Source organism: Hylobates moloch, unplaced genomic scaffold, assembly GCF_009828535.3.
Source record: "Hylobates moloch isolate HMO894 unplaced genomic scaffold, HMol_V3 SCAFFOLD_4, whole genome shotgun sequence".
Taxonomy (NCBI): Eukaryota; Metazoa; Chordata; class Mammalia; order Primates; family Hylobatidae; genus Hylobates; species Hylobates moloch.
The window spans coordinates 157,767,515-157,777,622 of record NW_026652279.1 but is presented as its reverse complement, the minus strand read 5'-3'; the positions used below and the strand labels follow the sequence as shown (position 1 = coordinate 157,777,622).

At 43.0% G+C, this 10,108-nt stretch overlaps 1 protein-coding gene across 5 annotated transcripts; it reads right to left on the bottom strand.

Annotated features, from left to right (window-relative positions):
* Positions 1-276: 276 nt before the first annotated feature.
* Positions 277-9,420, bottom strand: OXGR1 (oxoglutarate receptor 1). 5 transcript variants are annotated; one of them, XM_032149193.2, is made up of 4 exons: positions 9,258-9,420; positions 7,116-7,266; positions 4,318-4,369; positions 277-2,393 (listed from the first exon to the last, which is right to left on the bottom strand). In XM_032149193.2, the coding sequence occupies exon 4, from the start codon at positions 2,319-2,321 to the stop codon at positions 1,308-1,310; it is 1,014 nt and encodes a 337-aa protein (XP_032005084.1). In that variant the 5' UTR covers positions 2,322-2,393; positions 4,318-4,369; positions 7,116-7,266; positions 9,258-9,420; the 3' UTR covers positions 277-1,307. The 5 variants fall into 5 exon arrangements, with proteins under 5 accessions (XP_032005084.1, XP_032005087.1, XP_032005086.1 ...); XM_032149196.2 differs by having other exon boundaries at positions 277-2,337; XM_032149195.2 differs by lacking the exon at positions 9,258-9,420 and adding an exon at positions 8,987-9,165.
* Positions 9,421-10,108: the final 688 nt, after the last annotated feature.

Sequence of the window (10,108 nt, the reverse complement as noted above, 5' to 3'; positions counted from 1 at the left end):
GGCTTCCTCTTCCTTCTCTCAACTTGCTCTGGAGAGGTTCCTGATGAATATCCTCACTTAAGTCTAAGTCAGATGTCATGTCCTAGAAGAACTGGAACATCAGGAAGAATTTCTATGGTACCCTTCCCTCTGTGTAAGTCAACTATTTCAGCCTTATTCTATAATATTATTGATTCTTAACTTATTTTTGTTCCTAACCATAGAGAAAATAAGTTGCATGTAAATATAATAGTGATAAAACTGAATTTTCACAGAAAAATATGACCAAACAGCCTATTACATAATTATAAATAAGTTTATTTATTGTACTAACATGTTTATGAGGGTTTTAAATATCCAGACCAGGTGTTTTCTCAAATATTTATACTTACCGATAATTAAGCACACATACAATTCGAAAATATCTTTAGCTATCACATAGACATATGTTCATTTTAGTCATAAAAGAACAAGGAGTCTAAAGAGAATTAGTGTTTCCTGAAATATTTTCCTACAAAAATCAAAACAGTGTTAGTTATGATTGAACACCCAATATATACATGATATCTGAAAGTGACTTCTGTCCTAGAAAGTTTCCCTTCCTTCCCCAGGACATGTTAATAATGATGAATACAATTTGATAATTTTCATAAATTCAATAAAAATGTTTAACAACAATAAAGACATAATACTCCAAATATATTGCAGGTACTAATTTCAGCTATTTGCATGGACGTCCTTGAATTATTTCAAGGGTATCTTACTGGCTTGAAGTAATATACAGAACTGGCTAAACCCAGTTTTATAATCTCAAAATTAAGCTTGAAGGAAACAAATTGTAGAGCTCTGAGATGTAAAAAATAAACATTAAGAAAGATAAAGTCGTGGTTTGAATTGTCTAATGGTTCAATACAAGTAGGTCCAGAGTGCAGAGAAGCATGAAATGATGAGTGAAAGATTGGTTTTCTCCTATCTTGGCACTAATTTACTGAGCGATCTAGGGCAAGGGTAAGAAATTGGTTTCCATGTATATGTAATAAGTTTGTGGGAACAGATGTTCTCTAAGATGCCTCTGAGTTCCAATAGCTTGTAATACTATGTCTGAATACTTTGCTGATATGCATGCATCCCATTCTTAAATCTCCCCAATGGAGGAGCTCAATAAAGGGATTGCAAAGAACTGGAAGCCCTGCCCTGGCTTTGGCACATGATTACTTGAATACACAGTATTTACCAGGAGTTCCATTGAGGGGGACATCCTGAATGTCTTAGGAGTGCTAGGTAAAGTATCAGCAAGTGTTTGTTTTTGGTTAAGTAAATGAAGTATTTCACGGGTTGTTTGAGTAATTGATTTTCTTTGCTTGCTCAAGGTTCCCGCTTACTTTACATCTCACTGTTGAGCAGACAGCCTGCTGAAAGTTGTCGCTGACCACCACATATAGTAACAGGTTACCAAAGGTGTTCAGAGCAGCTAATGGTCTAGAAACGATGTAAGCTTCGTGGATCTGATTCTCAGTGGAACAACTGATCGAAAGCAGGCGAGATTCGATCCGAATGACCCTCAAGATATGGAAGGGTAAAAAACATACGTAAAATGCAAGGAGTAGCAGAATGGTTAGCCTTCGAGCTTTCTGCTTAAGGCAGCTGTCAGTTTGCAGTCCATGGGTCAGAGTGTGGATAATCGTGGTATAGCAAAGTGTCACTATCACCAAGGGGAGGCAGAAGGTAGTTGCAGTCAAAATTAGGTTGTACCACTTAATAGTAGTGAGTTCATCCGAACTGGTGAGGTCGAGACAGGCTGATCTGTTGGTCCTGTTGGTTGATGTGATCAAGAAGGTCATCGGAATGACAGCTACCAGTGAAATGATCCACACCACAGCACAGGCTACAACTGCACATCGAGTTTTGTGAATGGAAAAGCAGCTCATTGGGTGAATGATCACACAGTAGCGGAAGATGCTGAAACAGGTGAGGAAGAGGATGCTGCTATACAGGTTGAAATGGAAGCTGAAGCGGATAAACTTACACATGAAATCTCCAAAGATCCAGTTTTCGCCACTGGCATAGTAGTGAATCAGGAAGGGGAGGCTGGTCAGATACAGCAGATCTGTGCAGGCCAGGTTCAGCATAATGATGGTGCTGCTCTTCCAAGGTCGCATTTTGAAAATGTAAGTGGATATCGCTACTGCATTCCCTGGAAATCCCACGAGGAAGATAATGCCATAAATAACAGGGAGGTAGTGCATCTTGAGTGGGATGTTTTCGTCAGTGCAATTTCCAAAAGCAGCTGCATAATCGGGAAAATCAGAAGCATTTGCTAAATAGTCTAGTGGCTCATTCATGGTTGTCTCCTTTCATCTTGCAAGAAAACGAGAGTTCAGTTTGGCAATAGGAATCAAATGAGCAGTAACTCGCTGATAAAGGAAAACAGAAAACATTAATGGTAGGGTAATAAAAACAAGGATCTACTTTTAAATGAAAATTGTTCTAACATCCTAAATTTGCCACTTCTCTCTCTTTAATCTCAAAAGAGACCCTGTGGAGAAGAAATTGAATTTCCAAGAAAATGGCTATGAGGCAAGTTACTAAATGCATCTAATAAAAATATAAAAGTTAAATTTTCATGAGAGTTAAAATGAGGGATTGGGAGAAAAAAGCCACATGTCGCTTTGGAAAACAATTTGGCAAGGTCACCATTTGGAGAAGCCATAAGGTATCGCCATAAGAGACTTAACAACAGGACTTACTATTAACCAAGTGTGATGCACACCACCATCACTTACTTCTACATGTCACAAAATACTGAAAAGTGTTTCTTATTACCTCTGTTTTACAAGAGACTAAGACTGAGAAATGTTTTGCGGCTTGTCTCTGGTAACACATCTAGGGGCTTAGCTGAGATCCACACTCATGTTTGTCTGACTCAAAAGCCATTCCCTTTCTACATTACCTCTCAGTGCTGCCTCTCAATCTGTATTTTGTTGATTTTCATCATGATTGCCGTAAATAATGGAGGGAACAAGTGTGAAGACAGGAAAACGCTGAATACTGTAAATTTTAAAAATATAGATTGCACGCATTGCAACATTGTATTTGTGGTAGATTTAATTGCACATTTCCACTCTTCCAGTTCCTTTTAATAGCTAACATAATTTGTTTGTGCAGGGGAGTGTATGTGTTGGGGTGGATGGGGCGGGATCTGTGGTATAATGCAACCATCAGGAGGCTGAGCCCTGAAGCCAGATGGCTAGATTTTGATGCTCAGATTAGCCATTTAGTAGTGTGTTCCTAAGCAAGTTGATTAAGCTCTCTAGGGCTGGAAGGAGTGCAATTTTAACTTCCTTCTTCTTGCTTATTAGTGTTTTTAAACATTTTGATGGTGAATTTTTGCAATGAGAAAAGAACATCTAGAAGAAGAGTTATAATTAGCTTATTATTTGGATGTAAATAGCTGTTGGTGAAATGCATCCAAGTCCACATTTCTGGAGCACCCACTCTGTATTGGGTCCTCTGTCAAGTCCTAGAGATACAAACTGAATAACACACACAGATGTATATGCCACTGTCACAGTCTACTAGGGAAGTGGACATGGCAAATTATTTTAACAAAATATAAACCCACCTCATGGAGCTGTCAATAGTATGTTAAAAATAGGAAGAAAAACTCTTGGCACACTACTGGGCACATAAGAAAAGCTTAAAAAATATTAGGTGATTGTTAGTTGCTAAGTCATTTGATGTATGAATGGTACAAGACTACTGAGATCACAAGGGAAGGAGGAAACATCAGAGTCTGCCACCATTATTACTATTATCTGATACTAAATCTACACTATCCAGCATTTCCTGAGAGGAGTACAGAGGTATATTTCAAACTAACCCAACTTGACAAATCCTAAATTAGCAGAATCAGTCCTTCTTGACTGCCCTGAGTATACTCTTCCAAATCTCACTTATTCCAGGAGGTCTGGGGGAGTTGTAAGGAACTCAGCATGGTTATGGGATATTGGGAGATGAAGTTGGAAAGGAAAACTAGGAATTAATAAGAAATAATAGTGCCTTCTGTGTACAAAGCACTACTGTAAGTGTCTTACATATTTGAATCTATTTAATCCTCACAACAAATGGGGAGGTAGTGCTGTGATCATCCCCATTCAACAGAAGAGGAAACTGAGGCACAGAGGAGGCAGTGATGTGCTCAAGGTCAAACCGCTAGTTAGGGGTGAGCCAGGATACGACTGTGGCAGTCTTGTTGCAGGGCTGGGCTGCATCTCACAATGAGTAGGCAAGAGGGAAATCTGAAGTGCCTGTAATCACAAAGACCAGTTAGCACATTACCTCTCAGTGCTGCCTCTTCATGTGTATTTTGTTGATTTTCATCAGGATTACCCTAAATAATAGAGGGAACAACAAGTGTGAAGACAGGAAAAGGCTGATGAATATCTCAGAAAGCTCAATAAATCAAACACTGTAGAGTTGTCCCTTGGTATCTGCAGTGCATTGGTTCCCAGACCCCCAAGGATACCAAAATCCGCATATGCTCACGTCACTGATATAAAAATAAAATGGCATGGTATTTACACGTAACCTATGCCCAGCCTCCAGTAAATCATCTCTAGATTACTTATCACACCTAATGCAACATAGATGTTAAAAGTGCTATTCATGGAACTATCATCTACACAGCACCGGAGGTCATAGGAGTCAGGGACTGCTGACCAGTGAGAGTGCTCTGAAGCCAGGCAACCACAGTGGATGGCTTCTGCCTGGGCAGAACGTCTTAAATGGACTCATGCATAAGGAGCAGGAAGTCACTTAAACTATATACCTAATGCTAAATGATGAGTTAATGGGTGCAACACACCAACATGGCATATGTATACATATGTAACAAACCTGCACGTTGTGCACATGTACCCTAAAACTTAGAATAATAATAAAATTAAAAAAAAAAAAAGAAAATAGTCACAGCCAAGGAGTCCCAGAAGCAGCACGTCCCAAAGACAGTTCTTAGATTATGTCAAGAGGCCACTAAGTAGCTAATGTTGCTTCTGGAGCAATGAAGTAAAGGTAGTTTTAGTAATGCCCAAAATAATTCTCCAGAGTTATTTCATTCTAATTGGGATTTGCCTCAACAGAGAAGTGAGAGGAAGAGAAGGGGAGGGAATTCAAGTCCAAGCTGCTTATTTGTCAGCTCCTTGAAAGCAAAACACAAGTCACCTCATGCCCCAGGGGCTGGCACATGGAAGGTGTGCAGTAAATATTAATATTTGCTGAATGCATTAAAGAACAACCAGTAACATCAGCAAAACTTATATGGTACTGAAGGGCTACTGAAGTGGCAACTATCATTCTAAAAAAAAGCTTGGTTCTTAGGCCAGGCACAGTGGCTTAAGCCTGTAACCTCAGCACTTTGGGAGTCCGAGGCAGGCGGATCACCCAAGGTCAGGAGTTCGAGACCTGCCTGGCCAGCATGGCGAAACTCCGTCTCTATAAAAAATACAAAAAAAAGTAGCTGGGTGTGGTGGCCCGTGCCTGTAGTTCCAGCTACTTGGGAGGCTGAGGCATAAGAATTGCTTGAACCTGGAAGGTGTAGGCTGCAGTAAGCCGAGATTGAGCCACTGTACTACAGCCTGAGTGACACAGGAAGACTCTGTCTCAAAAAAAAAAAAAAAAAAAAAGAGCAAGCTTGGGTCTTTGATGACTTTTAAAGTAGGAAGCAAAATTACAATTCCTGTCATTGCCGAATAAACCCTTACCCATGTTATGGAGACCATTTTAAACAATAATTCTATCAGGAAAAGATGGGTTATAGGTAGAAACAACTGCCTTATTGTTCTGAAAAACAATAGTTCAATTTAGGATTGAATGAAGACTGATTAGCCAACTGTAAGGGTGGAGGGGTTGACTAGGAAGCTTAATCTCTGTTCCATAAAACCTCATAAAAGTATGAGTTTACAAAATACGTGTGATGTTAAGAACAGCACACAAAAAACCGGTCTGGGCTGTGAGCAGGTAGGATGAAGCTGTTTCTTTCCTCGCTAGCCTCAGGGTCCAGTACAATTCACTGCCACAACTGAGAACACCAGATGGTCCACAAACAAATCATTTCAACTCAAAGGACATTAAAGACAAATGTGGCACAACCCTGGGTATATTCTCTTCTCTTTCTACAGCAGTAGTTCTGAAACGTGAGGAGGTTACAAATCACTTGAAACCAATGGGTTCTTTGCAAGCAAGAAATGATGATGTATTCAGCTTTAACATAACCAAAAATATAAGTGTGAACTAAGCTAGGTTCAGCATGAATAAAAGCCAGCATCAAAGGTTGGAATAAACTTGTGAAGAAAAAGCTTATAATTTTAGTACAACCACTATGGAGAACAGTTTGGAGGTTCCTCAGCAAACTAAAAACTGAGCTACCATATGATCCAGCATTTCCACCGCTGGGTATATACCCCAAAGAAAGGGAGTCGGTATATCAAAGAGATATCTGCACTCCCATGTGTGTTGCAGCCCTGTTCACAATAGCCAACATTTGGAAGCAACCTAAGTGTCCATCCACAGATGAATGGATAAAGAAAATGTGGTACTTATACATGGTGGAGTACTATTCAGCCATAAAAAAGAATGAGATCCTGTCATTTGCAACCTCATGGGCAGAACTGGAGGTCATTATGGGAAGTGAAAAAAGCCAGGCATGGAAAGACAAACGTTGCATGTTCTCACTCATTCATGGGATCTAAAAATCAAAACAACGAACTCATGGACATAGAGAGTAGAAGGATGGGTACAAGAAGCTGGGAAGAGTAGTGGGGGACTGGTGGAGGGGATGGCTAATGTGTCCAAAAAAAAAGGTAGAAAGAATGAATAAGACCTACTGTTTGATGGCACAATGGGGTGACCATAGTCAATAATAACTTAATTGCACATTTTTAAATAAAGGTGTAAGTGGATTGTTTGTATTAATAACACAAAGGATGTATGCTTGAGTGGATGGATACCCCATTCTCTATGATGTGCTTATTTCACACTGCATGCCTGTATCGAAATATCTCATGTACCCCATAATTATATATACCTGCTATGTACCCACAAAAATTAAGAAATAAAAAAATTGTTAAGAAAAAGCTTACAATTTTAGCCTTTTTTTCTCTGAAATTGGAAAGTAGCTGTGATTGTTTGAGGCTAGCTGCAGGATGTCATTATTTGGGTAACGCACCGTTCGTGGACTGCTGGCCTGATGCCAGCACACCCAGGAACCTCACAGATTGGGATTCCAAGATTCTGTGGGTAAAGAAGGCAGGATCAGAAATGCTAGCCAGTTAAGTGACAGCAGATACTACTTCACCTCCGCAGAGTACTCCTGTCCATTTGGTGGGAACAAGGAAAGTGGGATTAATGAGGAAATGTGATTTTCCTAAGGTGCCTGTTGGTTTTCCAGATCAGTTTTGTTGGATAAGTGAAGCTCCTTATCCAACAATGCCTGTACCTCTCCCAGCTCTCCTCCCTCTCCCCCAGACTCCCTGGGTTTTTCTCGTTCTGCTCCCATGCTGAGGTCACGGTTGGTTCTTTCCTCCTTTTCCCAAGATGCCAATGGACGAGGGAGGTGCACAGTTGGAACACTTCATCTGTTACCTTCTCTCCAGAGTCCTTGGAAGCTCCGAAGCTGGGGTCACTTTGGGTTGTCAAAAAGAAACTTAAGTAGACCTTTCATTCACAAAGACTCACTTCGATTTCCCAGTCTACATATTTGAAAACTAATTGTACTTCATACTGGTGGAAAACAGACCAATTCTTAACACAGGTAAATTTGTGACTGGGTGAGTGCTGTCCTCCCTGGTCCCTGAAGGAATCTTTCTCCTCAACCCTTCTGGGAACCTCAAGACTCTTCCCTCAATCCCCACTTTATTGTTTTTTGTTTGTGTTACTGTTGTTGTTGTTTTGGAGACGAAATCTTGCTCTGTCAACCAGACTGGAGTGCAGTGGCCATGATCTTGGCTCACTTCAACCTCTGCCTCCTGGGTTCAAGGGATCCTGCTGCCTCAGCCTCGGAGCAGCTGGGATTACAGGCCCGTTCCACCACGTCTGGCTAATTTTTTGTATTTGTATAGAGACAGGGTTTCACCAGCCTGTTGGCCAGGCTGGTCTCAAACTACTGACCTCTGGTGATCCACCTGCCTCGGCCTCCCAAAGTGCTGGGATTACAGACGTGAGCCACCACACCCGGCCAATCCCCAATTCGTTAAATAAGAATCTGCAACTCAGTTTCCCTGAAGACTATTAAGAGGTCATGTTGATGCAGCCCAAAGATATGGTTTTGCCTATTTAATCTTCGGGAGAAACAAATACAACTTCTGAAAGCTCGCTTCAGAAAAATGGATGCATGGACACGCAAATATTATACATACAAGTTAGAGGTTTAGAGACCTTTACAAGCTAGTTCACGAATCCATAGCAACGAAACAAAAAACAAGACAGAGAAGAAAGACATTTCAGGGAAAACATGTTCCTCGCTTGTTGGGGGTGGGGGTGGGGCAGTGTCTTTGGTCGTTTCCAACACCACACAGTCCACCACGATGCAGCGTGAGCTTTGAGAACATTCAGCGGGGCGGTGATCAATGGGGTGAGGGATTAACTCTGTCTCCTAAGCACTCTCCCTGCCCACCTCCCAGACCCCTCGCTTGGGTGTGAAAAAAAGGATGAGATGAAATCAGCGATCCCTAACTCCCCCAGTTCTCTCTAAGTCAAAAGTCTTCCCGCCCTGGGCTTTTTGTTCCCCAAAATGAAACTTTGCTTCCCGCCACAGGATCTGGGGTGCTTCTGCTGCCTCCAAAGAAGAAGGGGGCGCTGCTCCGTCCGACCCTGCCTGCTGCAGGGACGTGCAGGGGTGCTCTTTCCCCCTCTCCTCGGGCACCTCGCGTCTCCGCTCCCGGGTCAGGGCAGGGTCCCCCATACCCGCTCCCTCCGGCCGGTGGGCCCCGCTCCCCGATCGCGCGCGGCTCACCTGGCAGTCCCGGAGAGGCGGACGTGCGCCTCGCGTGCCTGTGCAGCCTGGCTGGTCCCGGACTGCAGACCTGTCCCGGGGAGGCTGCGCACCGCCCCGCCCCTCCCACCCCTCCGAGGCCCAGCGACCAAGTGAGTGTTCCCGGGTCCTCGCCCCGAGCAGCCTGGCCAGCAGCATCCCGCCTCGCCCACTTCCCAGTGGACACAGGGACAGCGGCTTCCACTCCCGGGACCTCTGGACATCCTCTGTCCCGGTTTGGCGGGAAACTGACCCAGGAGAAAGTGTTTGCAGAGGTTCCAAAAAACCAGCCCGGCGGGAGGGTTGTTGCCCCAGGAGGGTTGTGGCCGCCTTCTCTGGATCCAGAAATATCACCACTCTCCTACAGCCTAGTGCCTCTTTTTGTTTTGTTTTGTTTTGAGACGGAGTCTCGCTCTGTCGCCCAGGCGTCCAGTGCCTCTTATTTAGCGTGGGATGGAGGCGACTTACTGAAGCGTTGTCACTTCCCTGTATCCAATTACAATCCTGCCCTCCAGCGCTTAGCAAGGTGGCTTAAAAATAGTTTCTATCCCTGCGAAGAGCGTTTGTCTGTATCTCCAGATCTAGGGGGTAGGTAGCCTTCTTGCTACGTAACTTAGGAATCGCCTTTTCTCTTCTCAACTTCAGCCACATCATCCAATATACTAGGGCCCCCCGAACCGTTGAACTTCAAGATCTCTTCCAGCATCAAACAGGAGTTCACTGTATTAGCGGGGTTGCTTGGAGAATGCCCCTCTTCGCTCTTCCATGGACGGGCATTGAATGTCTCTTTTGCACTTCCATGTTGACGGGCATCAAACACCATGTATAGCCTATCCTCTGGGAATGCCAGCCAGCAGGAGCAAGAATGTTAGGCTAGGTGTGCCACCAGGGCCCAGGTGGAAAGAATCCGCGCTGGCTGATGGTTGGGATAGCCCTAGTTAGGCATTTTTACTATCATGCTTATCATTTTGATTATTTGAGTTCCAGCCTCTCCAGGAAAATATTTTGCATTAGGAGAAAAAATGTTCTCTAATTTTACTATGTTTAATCATCTTTTCAATTCTTCATTTGGAAATATTTGACCCTGTTTTGTTCCCACCTATT